The sequence below is a fragment of the Borostomias antarcticus genome, assembly GCF_949987555.1.
Source record: "Borostomias antarcticus genome assembly, chromosome: 10".
Taxonomy (NCBI): Eukaryota; Metazoa; Chordata; class Actinopteri; order Stomiiformes; family Stomiidae; genus Borostomias; species Borostomias antarcticus.
Window position 1 is genome coordinate 12,327,064 of NC_140243.1, and position 25,055 is coordinate 12,352,118.

Genomic DNA, 25,055 nt, shown 5'->3' on the forward strand with positions numbered 1-25,055 from the left:
CAATTGCATTATAACATGAACATGATCGGTATTACATTTTGAGCTCGCATTTATTTAGGGGAGGGAACTTGTCCAACTGACATTCGCTGTGCTATATCTAAGTGTGTGTTTGATTTGTGCGCTCCCTTGTCAATCCAGTCTTACTAAAAAAAATAGACCAATGGCAACTGGGTGAGGGGTGGGATTATGCAAACTAATTATTGCAGTAGGGTCATATCGAAATTTGTGGCCAATAGATGAAGGCCAGCAACAGCGTCATGGTAGAATTGAATGCCACGAGAGCCAATACGAAGTCATGACACAATTATCAACTGAATAGTATGTAGGAGCTCCTTTTGACAATGGCGATCTGTGACTGACCGAAAGACAAGAGTGAGATTTGCATATGACTGACATTCCAGTGCACCTTCGAACCAATCGACGATTGCAGCGACGGGATGACAGGTGGCCGCCTGGACCAATGTGGTAGCGCAGGTCTGGGAACAGGGCGGGGCGCGGCGGGGCGAGGTTGACACGCCGAGAAGACGAGAGGGGGCAGCCTAGTTTACTACAGAGGAAGAGGGAGGGAAAAAGAAAGAAGGAAAGACAGGCAAGCGAGCGAGAGAACAAATCGAAGGGAGTATAGTCGAGCTCCAGCGAGAAGATGTTGTGATCTCTTTATTTTTTAAATTACCAACAACATCGACCGAGCGGACCGGAGGGTGTGCGCGTGCCTTGGTGGGGGAGACCTCCGCGCGGAGCAGCTAACCTGCCGTAGACGGACCTCCAGAGCTGGCAGCCGCTGTGTTTTATACAAAGACCTCGGTTCCACCGCGGCTCTTATCTCAGCATCTCCGCCTGGCCTGCGCTGCGGTCCCATTTTGACCAGACCCGTTGAGCACAACATGCTTGTGGTCAAGCCCTGCTTTCTGTCATTGGACTCCGCGAGTTATCATCATTAGCCGCCACCATAATCATCATCATCATCACTACCACCACCACCGCTGCTCACAGCACATTGGTGAAATACTTGTGCAGCTAGCTACTACATTTTCAACCGATTGGGCTGACACGGGTCAGGCTGTATTCGGACGGAAGCTGAAGGTTGGATTTATAAGAGACAAGTCAGGATAGTGCGCGGACACAGCATTTTCAAACGGGTCTTTGGATGTTAACCAGCTGATGGATAGTGTGATACGATCGACGGATACACTACTTTAAATGTAGCTACTTGGTTGAAATCCACCAGAGCTGATAGCGAGGAAATGGTCAGATAGCACAGGATGCTTACATTGTTTGCTGTATTTGCATAGTGTTGTTGAAATGTGAGTAGGGTACAGTTTACAGGATCAGTTATTGGCGTTGATTGCCTTCTAAACAGACAGGTGTCCAGTCTAGCTAACGGTTTCGGAGGGAGTAATGCAAGCCTTCATCGGCGGCAAGTTTTCATAGCGTGAAGACAAGTGTGGTGACATGAGTAGGAAGGCTGATTCCGCCGCTTCGTGTTCTGCGGGGCCAGGGGCGTTCCTGGGGGGACGGGCGCATCTGGAACGGTGCACTTGAGGATTCAGGTGCAGTCTCGAGCGAAACCGGCCGCCCCGTTTTGTAACGTTAGTAACACTAAAGCAAAGATCTCCGGTAACAAGCGGCTCTTCCTACTAAAAGCGGTGGACTCGAGGGGTCCAGTAACCTGTGTAGTGTTCAGTCACTGTCGTCTCATGAAAAATGGGTGAATGGGGAAAAGCTATGCTGAATAATTAGCTTAGCTATGCTAAATTGAACACTGGTCCCTTAACGTTACACTGCTGTCAATCAATTTCATCAGCTATCTATCGTTTGCTAAATTGTTATTCCGAAAAATAGCAAACCCATGAATCTGGTCGTATGTGTCCCCTTGACCAACAGGTAACGTTAGATATTGTGTAAAGGAGATCATAAAGTTAGCTAGCACAAGCTAACTAACATTAGCTAAAGCGACACAGCCAGATATTGAAAGTCCTCGTGGGATTGTTTTGGCCCCACGGGGGACGCGTGCCGCCTCGAAACAGACGTCGAGTCGTCTATCCACCGTTAGACCGAAGCGGTTTGGTGCTGAGACATGTAAAATATGCCCCACACTGATGGCGCAGGACTCGGACTGCTGTAGTAACACACGCCGTGGATGAGACAAAGGCCTAGTTAACCCATTCACCACCACAGAGTTCTAGTAATGTAAACAAACGGAGGAAGAGGGTGCATCAGGGGTAATTAGACCAGAAGAGGAAGACCCTTCCACTGATAACGCACTTAGTTACGCGTGTTCCCTGTATTGTTGCATCGTGACTTTTATGATTTTATACATTCCCTGTATTTTCTTATCTTCGAACACGAAATGTGTTGTCCAGTATGCGTGTTAACAGAATGCGGCAACCTGAGATGAGGTGGACCTTTATTGACCGAGAGCTAAGCGGTTATGCCAAGAAATAATCAAAATACAGTTTAACACAAAACCAACAGAACACATCATAATAGCATTGCGCCTGCTGCAGTGATATTGTCTGATTACGGCAACCTGACGAAAAGGAGCGAATGTGGGAACCGTCGAACACATCCATCATCTGTGGAGTTGCTCTCTGTTGTAAATATTGCATTTGGCTTGATGGTGTTCTCACATATGGATTTTTATGATTAAGGACTGTGAAGGGACATTTTCAATTGCGTTTTTACCTGGCATCGTTTTAAAAAAGCCCTTAAAGGATTTTTCAGCCATGTTTTCATCAGAAAATCCCCAATACCTACGTCAAGGATTGAGCATGTTTGGTTAGTCGTGGTTATTTTACTCTACATTTTAAGTGTATAAATTATGGTTCATCATTGTTGTATTGTTTCGTATGAATTGTCACCGAGTACAGTCAGAACGTGAGGGATATTAACATATTTTTTGCAATAACTCACTCAAAGGAAGATGTGACAATAACGAAGTATACTATTACTGAGTACAGCTACGGTATTAGAACTCAGTGGATAATATGGCGTATTGGACAGGGATGATGGCCTTGTCTAAATGTTGAAACCGGATGTACACTTCAGGAATGCTAAATGAGCACAAATCGACAGCAACATTATTTTAGCTAAAATTATTCTGCATCATACGTCATCATAACATTTCCAATGCGGACAAAACCAGCTTCTGCTTTCAATCGAACTCATTAGGGGCACAATAAGCCCTTTAAACAGATGATGTTGATTGATTGGTTAATTAGTTCTTAATAAGCATCATGTTCTAGCTGTTGTGTGTCACTCATACCCATATCATGTTAAAACAAGACATAGTGACATGGTCACAGTTAAATAGTACGCACATGAGCTATGTATCATGGTCCTAAGATCATATTAGTCAGTGATTATAGACACATTTGTGGCTGGCTCTCTACTTCTGTTCTTTGTAGGATGACCACAACTGGGTTTTTCTCTCACGCAAACTTCCCATTCTTGGAAACAATAAACGGTTTATATAAAATGAGGGAGGAAGTGAAACATTCAAAATATATCCTGCAGCAAATTCATATTTTCTGGTCAATCTTTTCATTTTGTATACTTGTATATTACAGTTTGATACAATTTGTATTAGATTACAATTACATGCAGTCTCAAATATGAACTCTTCTGTGCAGTGTGGACCAACGTGGAGCCACGGTCTGTCCCGGTGTTTCCCTGGCATTCATTGGTCCCTTTCCTGGCCCCCACCCAATCCGATGCCACCACTCAGCCTGGAGATGGTCAACAGCCAATCAACCACCCCCAGGCAGCCAACCTGAAGATAGGTATGTTATTACAATGTGGTGAATAAAAATCTTGACTATAAATAGTTGTTTTGAGTTTGGAGAATCCCCTTTCTGAACTGTCCCCCTGGGTGTTTGTCCATAGAGTCTCAGGGGGGGGCAGGGCTGCTCCAGGAGTCTGTGGAGGCTCCGCCCCCCCTAGAGAGGGGTCCAGCGACCCGACCCCCCCCCTCCACAGATGACCTTCCCCCAGAGAGGGAGAGAGAACGGGAGACGGAGAGAGAGAGAGGCGAGAGCGAGACTGAGAGTGACGTGGATGACCCGTAAGTGGCCTCCTGTTAGTGTGTGTGTGTGTGTGTCAACCCCAGACAGGTCAGGCCTCAGACACACTCCACTGTGCTGTGTATATATTCATGGTGATGTGTGTAGCCCAATATGTTGACTGAACACAAACAGAGACAAACAAAGACATTCCATCTCTGAGCTTTGTGAAAAAGTGGTCAGGATGGAGTCCATTGAAATGTATATGAGCTGTCTGCTGAATCTCCTGAATAACCTGTTGGGAGATGAGCCACATGTACTGTGTGTGTGTGTGTGTGTGTGTGTGTGTGTGTGTGTGTGTGTGCGTGTGCGTGTGTGCGCGCGTGCGCGTGTGTGTGTGCGTGCGTGTGTGTGCGTGCATGTTTGTGTACGTGTGAGAGAGAGATTGACAGTTTTATGCAAGTCTCCTTTTCTAAAACCTGAAAATGTCCTCTTGTCTCTACCTGTCTTTCCCACTGTGTGCGTTGTTGTAATCAGAACCTCAGTGTTGTAATCAGAACCCCAGTGTTGTAGAACCCCAGTGTTGTAGAACCCCAGTGTTGTAGAACCTCAGTGTTGTAGAACCTCAGTGCTGCAGAACCTCAGTGCTGCAGAACCTCAGTGTTGTAATCAGAACCTGTGTTGTAATCAGAACCTGTGTTGTAATCAGAACCTCAGTGTTGTAGAACCTCAGTGTTGCAGAACCTCAGTGATTTGCATAAAGATGGGATTAATTGGCTGTATTGTTCATCTCAAGCATTATGCTCAGGCGTTGAAAAAGAGGAGGTCTAGAAGGAGTGACAGAGAGGCGTCTACAGACCAACTGAACAGACGTCTGGGGCCTCTAAGAGTGCACAGGTACCATCCGCTCAGAGAGCCACGGAGACCGGTCTCAGGACTAGGGGAACACTTATTTATTTATTTATTTATTTATACTAATAATTATCAATAATAAATCCCAAACACGTCCTGGAATGTTCCCGGATGTTCCCAGAGCCACTGGAAGGCAGCTGGCCTCTAAACTTGCTGCGTAGATACGCAGAACAGGCTAACTTCTGGCTAGTTCTGTTGAAGTCTACCTATCATCACTGTACACCTAGCTGATATTGCGCTGTGTGCACACTAGCTACTGGGCTGCCCCTGTGTAGACTCAGAACCTGTGTTGTAATCAGAACCTGTGTTGTAATCAGAACCTCAGTGTTGTAGAACCTCAGTGTTGCAGAACCTCAGTGATTTGCATAAAGATGGGATTACTTGGCTGTATTGTTCATCTCAAGCATTATGCTCAGGCATTGAAAAAGAGGAGGTCTAGAAGGAGTGACAGAGAGGCGTCTACAGATCAACTGAACAGACGTCTGGGGCCTCTAAGAGTGCACAGGTACCATCCGCTCAGAGAGCCACGGAGACCGGTCTCAGGACTAGGGGAACACTTATTTATTTATTTATACTAATAATTATCAATAATAAATCCCAAACACGTCCTGGAATGTTCCCGGATGTTCCCAGAGCCACTGGAAGGCAGCTGGCCTCTAAACTTGCTGCGTAGATACGCAGAACAGGCTAACTTCTGGCTAGTTCTGTTGAAGTCTACCTATCATCACTGTACACCTAGCTGATATTGCGCTGTGTGCACACTAGCTACTGGGCTGCCCCTGTGTAGACTCAGACGGGCTCTCCATGGACTCCCCCGTGGTCCTGCTAACTCCACCTCTTACCAGACACCGTCTGAACTACAGCAAACACACGTCCCGCTCCACAAACACACGTCCCGCTCCACAAACACACGTCCCGCTCCACAAGCCCCGTGGAGTAGAGGCCGTCCTCTGGCTGGCGGCTGATCTCAGGTCAGCTGAGTGACCAGCGGAGCAGGGTGGACTGTGTTCAGTCCTGAGTGACCAGCGGAGCAGGGTGGACTGTGTTCAGTCCTGAGTGACCAGCGGAGCAGGGTGGACTGTGTTCAGACCTGAGTGACCAGCGGAGCAGGGTGGACTGTGTTCAGACCTGAGTGACCAGCGGAGCAGGGTGGACTGTGTTCAGTCCTGAACGCCAGAGAGCGCTGGTTATCTCTCCATATGGTTCAGTATTACTGGCCACACATGCGCCGTCACTTGCAGGCCATCAGTAGGCTGAACAGGGAGTTTGTACAGGGAAGTGCACCCTAACCCTAACCCTACTGGACATGATGACAGGTGTGCTGGATTTGAGTGGGCGATGTAGACAATGTACACCTCAGACGTGAATAACAGCAACATCAGGGACTTTCCTGCAGGCATGTTTCATAAGTATCAGACATGAGGCCTATGAATACATATTTGTGTGTGTGTGTGTGTGTGCGCGTCTGCGTGCGCGTGTCTAACATTTGCCTTAGTTGTGCTGATGAGCATGTGTCCGGTCTCTCTGCTGGTCTCTCCAGGTTCTTCCCCAGCGTGCTCCCTGACCAGCCCCTGTCTGTGTCTCCGGTGAAGAGGAGAACTCAGTCCCTCAGCGCCTTGCCCAAAGACGGGGACAAGAGCAGCCCTGGCAAGGTGCTCCTCCTCCTCCTCCTCTCTCTCTCCTCCTGTTTACTCTGGTTTCCTCTCTCCCATGTCTATGCAGCTCTGTTACTTTTAATCATAATAAATAATTCATCCACTGTACTAGTACATCGTTAATACTGTAGGTTGAGCAACTATCTTTGAAACACAGGTTATATGTCTCCCCCCCCCCCCCCTCTCTCTCTCTCTCCCCGTCTCCCTCCCCCCCTCTCTCTCCCTCTCCCCCACCCCCTCTCCCTCTCCCCCCCCTCTCTCTCTCTCTCCCTCCCCCCCCCTCTCTCTCTCTCTCTCTCTCTCTCTCCCCCCCCCCCTCTCTCTCTCTCCCCGTCTCCCTCCCCCCCTCTCTCTCCCTCTCCCCCACCCCCTCTCCCTCTCCCCCCCCTCTCTCCCTCTCCCCCCCCCCCCCCTCTCTCTCTCTCTCTCTCTCTCTCTCTCTCCCCCCCCTCTCCCTCCCTCCCTCCCTCGTCTTCCTCTGTCAGAGGGAGAAAGACCACATCCGGCGGCCGATGAACGCGTTCATGATCTTTAGTAAGCGTCATCGCGCCCTGGTCCACCAGCGCCACCCCAACCAAGACAACCGCACCGTCAGCAAGATCCTGGGGGAGTGGTGGTACGCCCTGGGTCCTAAAGAGAAGCAGAAGTACCACGACCTCGCCTTCCAGGTGAACACACACACACTTGAATACTTTATTTGATTCCACAAATTAAATTACAGCTCTCAGGGAATCAAATATAATAAGGCAAGACAGTTCCAGAGCACTCAAGGATACACATACTACCTTCTTCTCCACACAGCAAGGCTGCCTGTGACAGCTGAAACAGAGCAGCAGTATTTAACAAGCTGTTTAGCTTTGCTTTCTCCCTGCCAGCGATGTTCAGACCACTCCTGGTATACTTGTGTACTAGGCTTCAAATATAAATACACAAAATCTACATCTGAACCCAAAGTTGGTAATGAAGGTCTGGCCAATCAGCCCAGAGCCCCTAGCCCGTGTGTGAGGGGTTCCTGAGGCTTTGCTCCTGAAGGCGGGAAGCTGTTGTGGTTTTTGGTGGCCAGAGGGACCTTCCTCCTGCGTAGGTCCAGGAGGAGAGAGGCTCTGGTAATTTCTCTGATAATGACATCATCATTGAATAAAACAGAAGATGGTCCCAGGCAGCTCATGACATCATCATTATTGGGCATGTGCAGTAGGGGGGTTAGCCTGTGAGTCCTCTGTCCATCTGGGACCCCCCCCCCCTGCTCTGCGTGTTCAAACAGGGGTGTCTGGTGTGGAATGTGTGTTCAGGCCGACCCATTTCCTGACCAACTGGACGGAAACAAGATTACACACAGAATTAAAGATGAGGAAACCTGTTTTAGTCTTTTCACCAACTCCCCGTCTCTCTCTGGTCCCCTTCTCTCTCTCTCTCTGGTCCCCGTCTCTCTCTGGTCCCCGTCTTTCTCTGGTCCCCTTCTCTCTCTGGTCTCTCTCTCTGGTCCCCTTCTCTCTCTGGTCTCTCTCTCTGGTCCCCGTCTCTTTCTGATCCCCGTCTCTCTCTCTCTCTCTGGTCTCTCTCTCTGGTCCCCTTCTCTCTCTGGTCTCTCTCTCTGGTCCCCTTCTCTCTCTGGTCTCTCTCTCTGGTCCCCGTCTCTCTCTGATCCCCGTCTCTCTCTCTCTCTCTGGTCTCTCTCTCTGGTCCCCTTCTCTCTCTGGTCTCTCTCTCTGGTCCCCTTCTCTCTCTGGTCTCTCTCTCTGGTCCCCGTCTCTCTCTGATCCCCGTCTCTCTCTCTCTCTCTGGTCTCTCTCTCTGGTCCCCGTCTCTCTCTGGTCCCCGTCTCTCTCTGGTCTCTCTCTCTGGTCCCCTTCTCTCTCTGGTCTCTCTCTCTGGTCCCCGTCTCTCTCTGGTCCCCGTCTCTCTCCGGTCTCTCTCTGGTCCCCGTCTCTCTCTGGTCCCCTTCTCTCTCTGGTCCCCTTCTCTCTCTGGTCCCCTTCTCTCTCTGGTCTCTCTCTCTGGTCCCCGTCTCTCTCCGGTCTCTCTCTGGTCCCCGTCTCTCTCTGGTCCCCTTCTCTCTCTGGTCCCCTTCTCTCTCTGGTCTCTCTCTCTGGTCCCCTTCTCTCTCTGGTCTCTCTCTCTGGTCCCCGTCTCTCTCTGATCCCCGTCTCTCTCTCTCTCTGGTCCCCTTCTCTCTCTGGTCCCTGTCTCTCTCTGATCCCTGTCTCTCTCTCTCTCTGATCCCCGTCTCTCTCTGATCCCCGTCTCTCTCTGATCCCCGTCTCTCTCTCTTTCTCTGGTCCCCTTGTCTCTGGTCCCCGTCTCTCTCTGGTCCCCGTCTCTCTGATCCCCGTCTCTCTCTTTCTCTGGTCCCCTTGTCTCTGGTCCCCGTCTCTCTGATCCCCGTCTCTCTCTTTCTCTGGTCCCCTTGTCTCTCTGGTCCCCGTCTCTCTCTGGTCCCCGTCTCTCTGATCCCCGTCTCTCTCTTTCTCTGGTCCCCTTGTCTCTGGTCCCCGTCTCTCTCTGGTCCCCTTGTCTCTGATCCCCGTCTCTCTCTCTCTCTGGTCCCCTTGTCTCTGGTCCCCGTCTCTCTCTGGTCCCCTTGTCTCTGATCCCCGTCTCTCTCTTTCTCTGGTCCCCTTGTCTCTGATCCCCGTCTCTCTCTCTCTCTGGTCCCCTTGTCTCTGGTCCCCGTCTCTCTCTGGTCCCCTTGTCTCTGATCCCCGTCTCTCTCTCTCTCTGGTCCCCTTGTCTCTGGTCCCCGTCTCTCTCTGGTCCCCGTCTCTCTGATCCCCGTCTCTCTCTTTCTCTGGTCCCCTTGTCTCTGGTCCCCGTCTCTCTCTGGTCCCCGTCTCTCTGATCCCCGTCTCTCTCTTTCTCTGGTCCCCTTGTCTCTGGTCCCCGTCTCTCTCTGGTCCCCGTCTCTCTCTTTCTCTGGTCCCCTTGTCTCTGGTCCCCGTCTCTCTCTTTCTCTGGTCCCCTTGTCTCTGGTCCCCTTGTCTCTGGTCCCCGTCTCTCTCTGGTCCCCAGGTGAAGGAGGCCCATTTCAAGGCCCACCCAGACTGGAAGTGGTGCAACAAAGACAGGAAGAAGTCCAGCTCTGACGTCCGTGGGGTCCCAGGAGGAAAAGACATCAGAGAGAGGAGCATGTCTGAGACCACCGGTCAGTCTCTCACACACACACGCACACACACACATGCACACGCACACACACACACGCACGTGCACACACATGCACACACACACACACGCACACACCTCTATCAGGATCTATACCAATACTCCTTTTATTCTGATTCATAAGTGGCCAAAACTCTCACTCTCTCTCTCTCTCTCTCTCTCTCTCTCTCTTCCCCCCTCCTCTAACAGAGCCCCAGTCGGTGTCTCTGGGGGTGGAGCTGAAAGGGGTGGGGCCAGGTCTAGTGGGCGTGTCGGAGCGGAACACAGGGGAGGGTCACGGGGGTCAGCTGCCCCGCCCCCGAGCGTTTTCCCAGAGTGCCGTGCACAGCCTGGAGAGGAGCGAGAGGGGCAACACGCAGGCGCTGGCCGAGCTGGCCCAGGTGAGCGGCGTGAGGAGTGACACACAACGTTAGAATCACGTTACGCTGACGGCCTATCCCCCTTCCTGTTCACCTAGTCTACACGTTCAAATTCCCAAACTGTGAGGCTCGCCTCCCCTGGGGGGCCCCAAAGAAATTCAGGGGAAGCGCGGAGGGATGGTCAGAAAAAAAAGAAGGAAAAACATGTTTTTTATTTTTGAATTTCTATGGTTTTTATGAATGAAATGTAATTTTAAAGGTCAGAAAATCGAAATAAATAATGGGAGAGATGTATACTAGATTTGTGGATAGTGCAGAGAGAGCCTCCCTAGGCATGAATGTATTGGGGGAAAACATCATAACGTTAACGAGCAGCAGGTGCCACCGAGCTAACTTAGCTGTGTAACGTTATGGGCTAGCTAACGCTGCCTTGCATAACAGACATATTTGGGGGGTTGGGGGCGCGGATGTATCACTGTTTTCAGAGGGCAGGCCCACATTGATGGAGTTTGGGAACCCATGTGCTAGAGCAACCCGCTGTATGGTTAATGTGTTTCAAACATCCCGCCATGTCAGTTTGACTGGACTGTCCACTAAATTCTCCTCTCGATTTCACCTTCTTTGTTTTTTTGGCTTCATCTTCGTCACGTTTCTTCTGTTCCCTCGCCTCGGCCCCAGATGTGTGGCGACGGCGCCGGACAGTTCTCGGGGCGCGCCCCGCCCTCCCGGGCGCAGCGGGGGGTCAGCGAGGACATGACCAGCGACGAGGAGCGCATGGTCATCTGCGAGGAGGAGGGCGACGACGACGTCATCGGTGAGCAACTGTCCGGAGTGACAGGACTACAACACCCAGGGTCTCGTCTCTAGCAGAGACGTATGTAACGCCACGTCGGGATTCGAGGTTGATGTCAAAATCCTCATCAAATACGTCACCTGAACTCACAATTTCCATCATTTTACTCGGGATTAAAAATCTACCACTTCTTCAACGTCAGCTGCTGATGTCAGTCAAGATGGCTGCTCCGCACATCAACAATAAGTGAAAGCTGTAATAAGACTGTTTATTAGCACTTCTGTCTTATTTGTATCTCGTTAAATCAGTCACACACACCGTGCTGTCCAACCTCTATCGGGACAATGTTGCTACGAAGTTCGTAAGCGCAAAATAACATAGTTAGTTATGATCAACTGGTATTGCTAACAATAGCTAACTTGACTAGAACTACAAAGATGGGGGGGAAAGTGTTTTTTTTTTTTGCGTTTTGTCTCTGGAACGCGTTCAGCTGGGATGTAACCCTAACCCTGACCTAACCCTCCACCCTAACCCTCCACCCTAACCCTCCACCCTAACCCTCCACCCTAACCCTCCACCCTAACCCTCCACCCTAACCCTCCACCCTAACCCTCCCCCCTAACCCTCCCCCCCTAACCCTCCCCCTAACCCTCCCCCTAACCCTCCACCCTAACCCTCCCCCCCTAACCCTCCCCCTAACCCTGACCTAACCCTCCACCCTAACCCTCCCCCTAACCCTCCACCCTAACCCTCCCCCCCTAACCCTCCCCCTAACCCTCCCCCTAACCCTCCCCCTAACCCTCCACCCTAACCCTAACCCTCCACCCTAACCCTCCACCCTAACCCTCCACCCTAACCCTCCACCCTAACCCTCCACCCTAACCCTCCACCCTAACCCTCCACCCTAACCCTCCACCCTAACCCTCCACCCTAACCCTCCCCCTAACCCTCCACCCTAACCCTCCACCCTAACCCTCCACCCTAACCCTCCACCCTAACCCTCCACCCTAACCCTCCACCCTAACCCTCCACCCTAACCCTCACCCTAACCCTCCACCCTAACCCTCCCCCTAACCCTCCACCCTAACCCTCCCCCTAACCCTCCACCCTAACCCTCCCCCTAACCCTCCACCCTAACCCTCCCCCTAACCCTCCACCCTAACCCTCCCCCTAACCCTCACCCTAACCCTCCACCCTAACCCTCCCTCTTCCCTCCACAGACGACTCGTTCCCCAGCAGCTCCATCGACCTGAAGTGCAAGGAGAGGGTGACGGACAGCGACAGCGACCACGGCTCTGGGGACGAGAGCAGCCGCAAGGTAAACACACCGGCCCGGCTCCGCCCCTGCCCAGCTCCGCCCCCCAGGACTGATTCAGATGTTTACCTTTTCAACACGAAGTCGTTTGACGTGCATTATCTCTCACTACGGTCCAGTTGAACCGTCTACCACTTCATTTACCAACTGTTTCTCTCTGTCCTCCTCAGCGTGTTTTTGCCCCAGTGATCTGTTCCTCCTCCTCCTCCGTGTCCCGCCCCCCCGCGCATGGCCGGAGCGTCTCCCTCTCCTCCTACCCCTCGAAACGCTACGAGGACGGGAGGGGAGGGGGCGGGGGAGGAGGAGGAGGAGGGCTGTCCGAGCGCAGGAGGAAGAGGGGAGGAGAGGGAGGAGACGGGGAGCGGAAGGACGGGTTTGAAGGAGGCGCGTCGTCCTTCCCTGTCCTGCTCTCGTCGTCAGGCCAGTCGGTCATCTCCAGCTCCCCCTCCGCGGGCCCCCCCCCCCTCGGCCCTGGGCCTGAGCCCCCTCCTGGGCCTGGGCGCGGTCAGGGTGGCCTCCACCGTGGTCACCAACGTGGTCCGGCCGGTTGTCAGCACGCCGGTCCCCATCGCCAGCAAACCCCGAGACGGGCCCGCCTCCTCCAGCCCACACCCGCCCGACAGGAAGTCCCTCCCCCCGCAGCAGACGCAGCTTCTGATAGGCTCTACGCCAGGAAGTGGGCCGGCAGGAGGGGGTGGGTACTACTCCTCGTCCTCACCCAATCCCATAGGGCCGGGGGCGGGGCCAGGCGGAGTAGTGACCAATCTGGTGTTCAACCCCCAGTCCAGCGTCCAGCTCATCAGCCCCTCCCCTCAGCTGTCCTCTCACCACCAGCTCCCCCCCGCCATCCCCCCCTCCCCTTCCTCCCTCAGCCTGACCAACGGGCCCCTGCCCCTCCCCCTGCTCCAGTCTCACTTCCTCCCGGCCCCCTCCCTAGCGCCCCCCGGAGGCAAAGCTGTCACGCAGGTCCAGTACATCCTTCCCACCCTGTCTGCCAGCACCAACCCCAAGAGCCCCCCTCAGCAACTCAGCCAGCCAACCAGTATCTTCAACCTGCCTACAGCTCCGCCCACACACATGTCCTTGGCCAATGGGAAGCAGACAGGCCCAAACTCGCTGACTGGATACGCTTCCAGTCCAGCAGTAGGAGTGGTCAGCCCGGGAGCCAGAGGTGAGGCTCACTTCCTGGATAGCACATTAATGTTGACATAATGTTATGCTTTGTTAATTTATGTTATTCGACCCTCTGGTGCCTAAAACAACTGTTGTAGGTAAAGCTTACATTTCCTTTCACAACTGTCATGCTGTACTGACTGCTAGCCTCTAGTGACTCTCTCTTTCTCTCTCTCTCCCTCCCTCTTTCCCTCTCTCTCTCCCCCTCTCTCCCTCTCCCTCTCTACCTCCCTCTCCCTCCCTCCATCTCTCCCTCCCTCTCTCTCTCCCTCCCTCTCTCCCTCTCTCCCTCCCTCTCCCTCCCTCCCTCTCTCTCTCCCTCCCTCTCTCCCTCCCTCCCTCTCCCTCCATCCATCTCTCTCCCTCCCTCCCTCTCTCTCTCCCTCTCTCTGTCTCTCTCTCTCCCCTCTCTCTCTCTCTCTCTCTCTCTCCCACAGTGCAAACACAGTCCCCTGTCCTCCAGGGCAAGATGATGGTTCCCATGGCAACAGTGAGGACCGCACCTGCCACTGCTCAGCACTTCCCCATCGTGGCTCCGCCTCTTCCTGTCCAGAATGGCGCTCAGGCAGGAGGAAAGGTGAGTGATCTCTGAGCAAATAAACCAAATGCCAAAACCATCCAGATGATGGGATTTTATGGAAACCTTAGTTGACCTTAGCTTTCTGGAACCGTAGTTCACTGGTTTCTCTCTTTCTCTCTCTCACTCTCTTCATCCCTTTCTCTCTCTCTCTTCATCCCTTTCTCTCTCTCTCTTCATCCCTTTCTCTCTCTCTCTTCATCCCTTTCTTTCTCTCTCTTCATCCCTTGCTCCGTCTTCAGATCATCCAGATCGCTCCGATGCCAGTTGTCCAATCACAGCTCCCGCAGGGCGGAGTTGTCCATCCTGGGAGTCCCTTCCCTGGTCCCATGGGAACGGCTGCGGTGGTGTCTCCTGGCTCCGCCCCCTCACAGACAGTCCTGCTGCCACTGCCGCCCACCAGGTAGGAGCAGCTGCGCCTCCTCTCTCCTCCTGCACTCCTCTCTCTCCTCCTCTCTCCTCTCTTCACCTGTGCTCAGCGGTCAGCGTAGTGTTAGTCTCCGTGGAGGCCAGAGGTGGAGGCCAGAGTGGAGGCCAGGCTGGTGAGGGAGGCCAGAGTGGAGGCCAGGCTATTGAGGGACGGACAGAGTGGAGGCCAGGCTAGTGAGGGAGGCCAGAGTGGAGGCCAGGCTAGTGAGGGAGGACAGAGTGGAGGCCAGGCTAGTGAGGGAGGGACAGAGTGGAGGCCAGGCTAGTGAGGGAGGACAGAGTGGAGGCCAGGCTAGTGAGGGAGGACAGAGTGGAGGCCAGGCTAGTGAGGGAGGCCAGAGTGGAGGCCAGGCTAGTGAGGGAGGCCAGAGTGGAGGCCAGGCTAGTGAGGGAGGCCAGAGTGGAGGCCAGGCTAGTGAGGGAGGCCAGAGTGGAGGCCAGGCTAGTGAGGGAGGCCAGAGTGGAGGCCAGGCTAGTGAGGGAGGCCAGAGTGGAGGCCAGGCTAGTGAGGGAGGCCAGAGTGGAGGCCAGGCTAGTGAGGGAGGACAGAGTGGAGGCCAGGCTAGTGAGGGAGGCCAGAGTGGAGGCCAGGCTAGTGAGGGAGGCCAGAGTGGAGGCCAGGCTAGTGAGGGAGGACAGAGTGGAGGCCAGGCTAGTGAGGGAGGGACATAGTGGAGGCCAGGCTAGTGAGGGAGGACAGAGTGGAGGCCAGGCTAGTGAGGGAGGACAGAGTGGAGGCCAGGCTAGTGAGGGAGGCCAGAGTGGAGGCCAGGCTAGTGAGGGAGGCCAGAGTGGAGGCCAGGCTAGTGAGGGAGGCCAGAGTGGAGGCCAGGCTGGTGAGGGAGGGACAGAGTGGAGGCCAGGCTAGTGAGGGAGGACAGAGTGGAGGCCAGGCTAGTGAGGGAAGGACAGAGTGGAGGCCAGGCTAGTGAGGGAGGCCAGAGTGGAGGCCAGGCTAGTGAGGGAGAGGACAGAGTGGAGGCCAGGCTAGTGAGGGAGGACAGAGTGGAGGCCAGGCTAGTGAGGGAAGGACAGAGTGGAGGCCAGGCTAGTGAGGGAGGCCAGAGTGGAGGCCAGGCTAGTGAGGGAGAGGACAGAGTGGAGGCCAGGCTAGTGAGTGAGGCCAGAGTGGAGGCCAGGCTAGTGAGGGAGAGGACAGAGTGGAGGCCAGGCTAGTGAGGGAGGACAGAGTGGAGGCCAGGCTAGTGAGGGAAGGACAGAGTGGAGGCCAGGCTAGTGAGGGAGGCCAGAGTGGAGGCCAGGCTAGTGAGGGAGAGGACAGAGTGGAGGCCAGGCTAGTGAGGGAGGGACAGAGTGGAGGCCAGGCTAGTGAGGGAGGCCAGAGTGGAGGCCAGGCTAGTGAGGGAGAGGACAGGTGGAGGGACAGGTTCAGAGCTGGTTTTGTCTTGTCTGTCTGTGGACGTGTGTTCATGCTGCTGGTGGTCCAGGCTGCTTCTGCCAACCTCGCCCACACTGCCTCTCCACTCCACACACACACACACACCCCACACACACACACACTACGGACACACACACACACACCCCACCCACACACGCACACTACGGACCCCCCCCCCACACACACACACACACATACACACACACACACCCACACACACAAATACACACACAACTGCTCCTCTCCTCCTCTCATATTCGCTATTCTTTGTTCTCCCGTCTGTCTTTTCATCCTCCATTGGACTTCCTGTTTGTCTCTAACACGTCTTTTATCCCTGTGTCTCTCCAACGGTGTTCTCTAGGTTCTCCTCTGTCCCTCTCCTCCTCTCTGACACCTAAATCGCTTGTTCTCCTCCCCCTCTGACTCCTCCTCTGACTCCCCCCTCGCTGCTTGTTAAGGAGCGCGCTTTGTTTCAGCTTTTGAGACGGTGCGCCGCTCATCAGTGTCCCAATGGAAACACACCTAGGAACCTTTGGATTGTTCCCAGATGGCTGAGAGACTTAATTTACTGCTACCCGAGTAGCGTGGACTGATAGAACATTACCACAGTATTGGTGAAGCCTGTAGGAAGGGTTTCTCTGGTCAGTTTGGTGTTTGTTTGTAGCCTGTTAGCTAGCTGGTACAGTTAGCCATTCCAGATGTGCTTATCTGACTGCCTCGGCTCAGAAACATCTAGAAGAGAGGCTAGCCTCAGCCTCGGCGCTCTGAACCTCCTCTCTCTCTCTGCACACAGGATCACCTACGTCCAGTCCACCGGCATCCCCTCCCCTCTGCCTCTGGTCTCCACGACAACAGGCTCCTCCTCCCAGCAGGCTCTGCCCGCCCCTGGATCTGCATATGTTCCATCGCCCCTGGCAACGCTGGGCTTCACAGCCATCGCCCCCCCTGGGCAGACCCTGGTGCAGCCGCTCCTCGCAGGTCGGTCTGGGGGAGACTCCTCTTCCTCTCTGGGGGAGACTCCTCTTCCTCTCCTCTTTCTCTCTGGGGGAGACTCCTCTTCCTCTCCTCTTCCTCTCTGTCTGCCCATCCACCCACTAACAGCGCTCCAACAACTGAACACCATGCACAACTGTGTATGAACGTTATTTAACTGCATTGCCTACATCATGGACACAGGCATGGTCATCCATGGTTGGATGTGATACGTAGATGAGGATCATACTGCTAGACTATGGATAGTAAATTGCCAGTTTTGGAAGTTTTAAATGTCTATCTGAGTACCTAGGGACTAGGCTTGCCACGGCCCAGTGAAGTAAGATATACACATTACCCTCGGCCCTGTGCTTCTTTATACAGTAAGTGATTTGATACAAACACATAACAGTGCTGTTCAAAGTAAGGGAAAAGTCTAACGTTAAAGATCAAACTAAGCGCTCTCTTATTGTAGACATGTTACCGGTAATACCGGTGTTGTCATGGCTTCCACACTGTGACATCTCTACCTAGGACTGTAATAAGGAACTGATTAGCTGATAAGATACTGTAAGGACAAGCGATTACAAGAGTTCTTATGTACCTGTACCGTACTAGTTACACATGGCTAATAAACATTCTATTCTACAGACGTTTCACATTCCATATCCTTGGCCCACGATTAAGAGTTTACCCTGGGATAACTTGGCTCCTTTTCACACGATTAACACTGCACTTCTACAGACCTCTACTTTAGCCCTGTTTCACCTTTTGGCTGTTTAGTTGATTTTCAGGCGATAACCCCACAAATTCAGGCTAACCCTGTTCCAGAGCAGGGCCAGCAAGCCCTATAGGCTAGAATCAGTCTTAGCCCTATAGGCTAGAGTCAGTGTTAGCCCTATAGGCTAGAGTCAGTGTTAGCCCTATAGGCTAGAGTCAGTGTTAGCCCTATAGGCTAGAGTCAGTGTTAGCCCTATAGGCTAGAGTCAGTGTTAGCCCTATAGGCTAGAGTCAGTGTTAGCCCTATAGGCTAGAGTCAGTGTTAGCCCTATAGGCTAGAGTCAGTGTTAGCCCTATAGGCTAGAGTCAGTGTTAGCCAGGACTGGGCCTAACCGCTCCCTTAGCCTGTGGTAAAGAAGTTTCTAGCAGAAAGAGAGAGCGTTCAGCCCGAGGACAGGATTAGAGCACAGCCACAGCGGACTAGTCTCTCCGGCCCTAAGCAGAATGGCTCTTCTGTGTTTGTGTTTCAATCTTTCAAAGAATCTCAGACCAAAAGCATGCTTAGATTAGCTGTTAGTACATCCTCTGACCCCTTGCATGTTCTGAACGGAGAATACCAACTGCTGCCCTCCAGGAGGCACTTTAGAGTCTAGTTTAGATGCAACAGACTGAAGAATTCCTTTGTACACCAGTCTATTGGTCTGCTTAACCAGAATAGGTAAACTGGTTGCCTTTTGTATTCTGTGGATAATGTTCTGGATGTGGTTTATGTCTGTCTTGTTGTGTCATCCACGTGTGTAACTCTTGAACGGAGGTGCCATGGGTGCAAAACACATTTCAGCTTGCTGACAAAGTATTATCGTATCATTCTGTTGTAACTGACCGCTGTTCTCCTCTGTCTGCAGCCCCGTCCCCTACCTGCCCCCACTCTGCCCCCGCCCCCGCGCCGGGCTCCACCAATCAGATAGTCACCGCCATCTACCCCCCCTCACCCAGCGTCACCCTGGCAACAGGGGTGGTCTCCATGACGACGGTGCCCTCCAGCGTGGTCTATACGGTCTCCAGCGCCTCCAGTCTACCCCCCCACACTCTGCCCAAACACACGCTGGCCCCCGCTTCGCACACACACACACTCGCCCAGACCCACGACAGATACGCAGACCGCCTGTCTTACCCCCCGGCAGACAGACAGGCTGAGAGGCAGGCCGAGGCCCAGATGTACGGGCAGGCGGACAGACAGTCTCTGGCTCAGTCCAGTAAGAACAGCAGCGGCTCAGTGGCGCCTCCCGGTGGCTCCACAGTGTCTATGCGGCCTGGCAGCCCCCCTCTGCCCACTCACAACCCCGGTAGGTGACTCTGCTCTCTGGTTCTCATGAGCTTATCAGAATCCAGAACCCTACATTTTACTAGGAATCCCTGTTTACATTTGGCTTCACTTGAATATGATTCATATTTAGTATCTTCTCTTTACAGGCAGCGCACCAGGCACCCCCAAACTGCCCCAGCTCCCTGCAAGGACCCCTCAGAAAGTCAAGGCCACCGTGGCCAACATCCCCGTGGGCAGCTACGAAGGAGGAGGGCGGGGGAAGGAGCGCGACAAGGAGAGGGACCGAGAGAGGGAGAAGGAGAGAGAGAGGGAGAAGGAGAGAGAGAGAGAGAGCGCGGCCAACAGCCATTTCTCCTTTGAGCCGGAGAGAGCGGGGGACACAGGGTCCCCCTCCACGCACCCCCCCGACGAGCCCCCCGCCCCGGAGAGACCGCCGGAGAGACCCCCGGAGAGACCTCCGGGCAGCAGCACCGCCGACCCCTCCGACCCGCGCAGCCGGGAGGCAACTAACAAAGAGGTAGGAACAGGAAACACATTGACTCCCAACACGGCCCCAACCCCCAACACGGTCACAACCCCCAACACGGCCCCAACCCCCATCACGGCCCCAACCCCCAACACGGCCACACCCCCCAACACGGTCACACCCCCCAACACGGCCCCAACCCCCAACACGGCCCCAACCCCCATCACGGCCCCAACCCCCAACACGGCCACACCCCCCAACACGGTCACACCCCCCAACACGGCCCCAACCCCCAACACGGTCACAACCCCCAACACGGTCACACCCCCCAACACGGCCCCAACCCCCAACACGGTCACAACCCCCAACACGGTCACAACCCCCAACACGGTCACACCCCCCAACACGGTCACAACCCCCAACACGGCCCAAACCCCCAACACGGCCCCAACCCCCAACACGGCCACACCCCCCAACACGGTCACAACCCCCAACACGGCCCGAACCCCCAACACGGCCAGAACCCAGAGACTGAACCTGTCAGATCTGACCTCCCAGAGTGTGAAACTAAACCTGTTGTCTTCCCTGAACAGGCCGGGTGGAAGGACTCCCTGCCCTCTTCTCCCCTGCCCCCTCCCCCCTCCACAGACCCCGCCTTGCCCCCCCCCCAGAGCGACAAAGACGCCCCTCCTCCCAAGAAGGTGAAGGCCCGCCCCCCGCCTCTCAAGAAGACCTTTGACTCTGTTGACAAGTGAGTATTCAGACACTCAGATCTGTGTTTTGCGTGTGTGTCTGTTTGTCTGTCTGTGTGTCTATGTACATCGTGTATTAGGATGTGTGTGTGTGTGTGTGTGTGTGTGTGTGTGTGTGTGTGTGTGTGTGTGTGTGTGTGTATCAGAGGGCTATCGGAGGTGTATTAGGATGTTAATGTGTGTGTGTGTGTGTGCAGGGTGCTCTCGGAGGTGTGTTAGAATGTTAATGTGTGTGTGTGTGCAGGGTGCTCTCGGAGGTGTATTAGGATGTTAACGTGTGTGTGTGTGTGCAGGGTGCTCTCGGAGGTGTATTAGGACGTTAATGTGTGTGTGTGTGTGCAGGGTGCTCTCGGAGGTGTATTAGGATGTTAATGTGTGTGTGTGTGTGCCTGTGCAGGGTGCTCTCGGAGGTGTATTTTGAGGAGCGTTTTGCGGAGCTGCCAGAGTTCTGTCCTGAGGAGGTGCTGCCCTCGCCCACGCTGCAGAGCCTGGCCACCTCCCCCCGCGCCATCCTGGGCAGCTACCGGCGCAAGAGAAAGAACTCCACAGGTCCCACACACACACTCACACAGAGGAACGCACGCACGCACACACACACAAACACACGCTCACACAGAGGAACGCACGCACACACACACACACTCACGCACGCACACACACACAGGAACACGCACACACACACGCACACAGAGGAACACACACACACTCACAGAGGAACACACACACGCAGAGGAACAGTAGGGGGAAGAGGGCGAGAGGGAATGGCAGGAAAAAGGAAGGAAGAGTTTGAGGTCAGAACTCTACTTATTTTGTATTCCATTCTGTGTGCAGTCTAACTGTGTGTGTGTGTGTGTGTGTGTGCGCGTGTGTGTGTGTGTGTGTGCGTGTGCGTGTGTGTGTCAGACCTGGACTCGTCCACGGAGGACCCGGTCTCTCCTAAGAGGAAGAGCCGGCGCCGGTCCAGCTGCAGCTCAGAGCCCAACACGCCCAAGAGCGCCGCCAAGTGTGAGGGAGACATCTTCACCTTCGACCGGCCAGGTAACAACCCTGACTCCTAACTCTAACCCCAAGGTAACAACCCTGACCCCGAACCCTGACCCCAAAAAATTACTCGGTTTCCGCAATCCGCACCCTGGTGGACACCCCGTACCACCGTATACCATCCTAAAAACTTTCGGATGTGGGAAACTGAAACTGCCGGACGATGCAGGTGTCAGGTGTCGACGTCACCGAGCAGTCAGTAAATCTGTCAACAATCATGGTGGATATCGAAGCGCCGCGGTACAAATTTGCCAAACTATATTAAAACGTTACAGATTTTGTAGCAAAATTTGTCTGTGGAAAAAATATTTTATTACCCAGCTATCTTAGTTACACCAATATTGAACTATTTTGACAGTTTTGGGTTGTGTGTGTGTCGTATTTATTAAGTTTGACAAATCTACGAAGCTTATAGCTAACATTAGCTAACTAGCCATAGCCGAAGCTGGCTCTATGCTGGTTAGATTGTCTGGTTGTATTTGTTATATTTGTTATATTGACAACGTGCTTCACTAGATCACATGGGCTTGTTAATTCTGTTTGGAAAACAATATAGTTTATAACATTAAATTATTCAAGTAAACTGACAAGAAAGTGATCTATCAATGTTTACACACACCATTGTTTACCAAAACCATAGCAACGCTATTTTCCGGTCTTTTCAGAACCGTAACCCAGTCATTTTTCCGCAATGGTGTAAAGGCGGCTTAAACCCTAACCCCCCGGTAACAACCCCATCATGATCAAGCTCACCGTTGTCATGAAAATACTTGTGAAATGCTTCATATGCGTTGGGTAATAAATAGTTCAGTAGTTATTTGTAACAGTTATTATTTATTTATTCAAATATGGGGGGGGGAGACACACTTTCTATTATTTGATATAGCATTGTATTTCCATGTGTGAGTGTGTGAGATTGCGTGTGTGAGAGTGTGTGTGTCCTCCCTGTAAAGGAGGCGCCCCAGCGCCTGGCTGACAGACTGACCCCCACCCTCCCCCCCCTGTCCCCTCAGCCCCCCCGTCGGTGTGTCCCTCCCCAGGGACGGATGGGGAGGATGTCCTGGGGGAGCTGGAGTTTGATAAGGTCCCCTACTCGTCCCTCCGCCGCACGCTGGACCAGAGGAGGGCGCTGGTCATGACCCTGTTCCAGGAGCACGGATTCTTCCCCTCTGGTCAGCAGCTACACACACACACACACACACTCACTCTCTCACACACACTCATTCACATGCACACACACACAGTTGTACAATTCATATAACCACACACTTGAATTAGCTCTGTTAGTATTATATCCTTGTGGCTTCGTGGTGGGAACAGGTCAGCAGAATGTGTGTCCATGAGTTGCATGAGTTATACTGCATGAGCTGCATGTGACTTGATGCTGACCAATCAGAGCGTCTCTCCTCACAGCCCAGGCCACGGCGGCGTTCCAGGCGCGCTACTCGGACATCTTCCCCACCAAGGTGTGCCTGCAGCTGAAGATCCGCGAGGTCCGGCAGAAGATCATGCAGACGGCCGCGCCCTCCGAGACCGCCGGCCCGGGGGGCGCCGACTCCGCCTCCTCGCTGCCCGGGCCCTCTGGCGCCCAGTCGGGGGAGGGGCCAGGCGGTGGAGGGGCGGAGCCGTCGGGGGAAGAGGCGGAGCGAGAGGGCGAGCCCAGTCCCGAGGAGCCTCGTGACTCACTGGACTCCTCCAGATGAGTGACAGGCGGGATCAACCAATCAGTGACTGAGAAAAAGACCTAAGACCTTAACCCCGTTCTCATCTGCACAGAAGCCGCACGCCGTATCTCTCCTAATCTCCGTCTCCTGTCGGTCTCCCCCCGTCCTGCGGGGGGCGCCAGAGCGAGGGGGAGACACAGGAGAGGGGGGCGGAGCAGCGGAAATCTTACTGCAACTTGAATAGGGTATTTAAAAAAAGAAAAAAAAGGTGTCCAAGTACCTGTTCTCTCTTACCAAAAAAGGACATGTGGCATACGCACACACACACACACACACACACACACACACACACACACACACACACACACACAGAGTTGTAAAACTCATATAACCACACACTTGAATCAGCACTCTGTTAGTATTATATCCTTGTTCAAGGCTTCCATGATGCCAGTCAGCCAGACCTCCTCCCTGCTCCTCGCTGCCTTGGAGCAGCAGGGTCTTCTGGACTGAGGCGGTCCTGTTGGGCTGGAGAAGGTCTTTCTACAGACTAGACATTGTAGTTTTTATTATTTGTTGTTGTTTTTTTATAATATGGGGCTTTGGGGCGGCAGAGCAGTCATTGGCTGCTTCTGTGGAAGCAGCTCTGCAGTCTCATCTTTCATTGGCTTGTTTGTTTTTTGCTGGACAAGAGGGGGCTGGGCCCCCACCGGCTAGAGACGATGTGATTGGATGTAGAGCCCTTTACTCTGGAGACGGATCAGAGATCCTTTTTTTATTGGTTGCTTTTCTCAGACCTTCATGGCACTTTTCCACAGCATTGTACCAGCGGCTCAACTTGACTCAGCTGTTTGTTTTTTTCACTTCGTTTCCACTGCAGATAGTACCCCCCCCCCACCCCAAATGTAGCTGGTCGTCATAGTGACGGGGTATGAAACTGCCGACTTCAACGCGACACACAGGAACGTCGGCTCCTCCCAGATGACAGCAGGGGTTTCGCTATTAAATACCAAATAACTCAATCCAGTGAGGGAAAATACATTTGCAACTGCAATAGTAACTCGGCTGTTTCAAAATGGCGGGTTTAGTTACTGCCATGGAGGTCCTGTCCTCGCTGACCAATCAGCAGTCTGCAGTTGTCATGTGACCTCAGCAGGCACGTTTCAGCTCGGAGGTCAGAAGCTTGAAGGAGGTCATCTGGGGGAAAAGTAGCAATTCGACTCGCAATGGAAAATCTCCAAAAACGTGTAGTCGGGTTGAGACTTTTCCGTGTGGTGGAAAAGATCTATTCTTGAGAAGTCTGAGGAGACTGGGGAGCGTTGGGGTTCATCTGGGAGCTTTGGGGTTCGTCTGGGAGCGTTGGGGTTCGTCTGGGAGCGTTGGGGTTCGTCTGAGGAGACTGGGGAGCGTTGGGGTTCATCTGGGAGCGTTGGGGTTCATCTGGGAGCGTTGGGGTTCGTCTGGGAGCGTTGGGGTTCGTCTGAGGAGACTGGGGAGCGTTGGGGTTCGTCTGGGAGTGTTGGGGTTCATCTGAGGAGACTGGGGAGCGTTGGGGTTCATCTGGGAGCGTTGGGGTTCGTCTGAGGAGACTGGGGAGCGTTGGGGTTCGTCTGGGAGCGTTGGGGTTTGTCCGGCTGAAAGCTTGGGCAGCGCCGCCACTCCTGCTCATGTCTGTATCAGTCTGGCTCTGCCCTCCCAGGATTGACCACAACAGATGCCAGTCAGGGGGTAACCAAGCATTCCTTTACCTCTCATTCGCTAGCCATGAAGGAAGGAGGCGGGACAGACAGTCCGTGGGCACATCCTGGTTCCTAATTGGACGTTTTTATTGTTCGCCTCAACCACACTTTGGTTAAGGCTTTTTGGACTTGAGTTGAGAAACCAGAGGAGAGAGACCAGAGAAGAGAGACCAGAGCTGAGGGCCACTAGGCCGTCTGTTGCCATGAGTTTTCTTCACTTTTTGAAAAGAACCAACTTGATTTTTTTAATTTTAACTTGTCATTCTCCCGTCACCATGTTATTGTATTATTATTATTATTATTGTTATTATTATTGTTATTACTGTTCTATTATCACTCCTCATTGGACCTGATCCTTCCTCCTGGCTGATATCCCCTCTTCACTCTGCAGCCGGTATTTCATTGTAGGAGGATGTGGAAGGATGCGCTCCTGAGAGAGACTCCTGAGAGAGACTCCTTCAGCCACGTATCTCTTCCTCCTTCAGAGTCTTCCCTCTTTCTATCATCTTCGGTGACATTTTGAAAATAAAACAATTCATTTCAAAGAGGAGAAAGAGAAAGTGACATTTTATTCATTCAGGAGTAATAAGCAGTCTGTTCTC

General features: G+C 53.3%; 1 protein-coding gene across 1 annotated transcript in view; it reads left to right on the plus strand.

Moving 5' to 3' along the window:
- Positions 1 to 24,032, plus strand: part of cicb (capicua transcriptional repressor b) — a gene marked incomplete at its 5' end in the record, with an annotated part of 48,167 nt that extends 24,135 nt beyond the window's left edge. The window contains 20 exon segments of the mRNA XM_084444489.1: positions 3,633 to 3,782; positions 3,886 to 4,063; positions 6,454 to 6,565; positions 7,054 to 7,236; positions 9,578 to 9,710; positions 9,917 to 10,107; positions 10,765 to 10,900; positions 12,100 to 12,197; positions 12,365 to 12,651; positions 12,653 to 13,365; positions 13,805 to 13,944; positions 14,187 to 14,347; positions 16,566 to 16,754; positions 18,353 to 18,810; positions 18,938 to 19,308; positions 19,851 to 20,008; positions 20,407 to 20,558; positions 20,913 to 21,047; positions 22,091 to 22,222; positions 22,464 to 24,032. Of these exon segments, the coding sequence (XP_084300615.1) occupies positions 3,633 to 3,782; positions 3,886 to 4,063; positions 6,454 to 6,565; positions 7,054 to 7,236; positions 9,578 to 9,710; positions 9,917 to 10,107; positions 10,765 to 10,900; positions 12,100 to 12,197; positions 12,365 to 12,651; positions 12,653 to 13,365; positions 13,805 to 13,944; positions 14,187 to 14,347; positions 16,566 to 16,754; positions 18,353 to 18,810; positions 18,938 to 19,308; positions 19,851 to 20,008; positions 20,407 to 20,558; positions 20,913 to 21,047; positions 22,091 to 22,222; positions 22,464 to 22,753 (4,367 nt within the window). The 3' untranslated portion in view covers positions 22,754 to 24,032.
- Between the last annotated feature and the right edge of the window lie 1,023 nt (positions 24,033 to 25,055).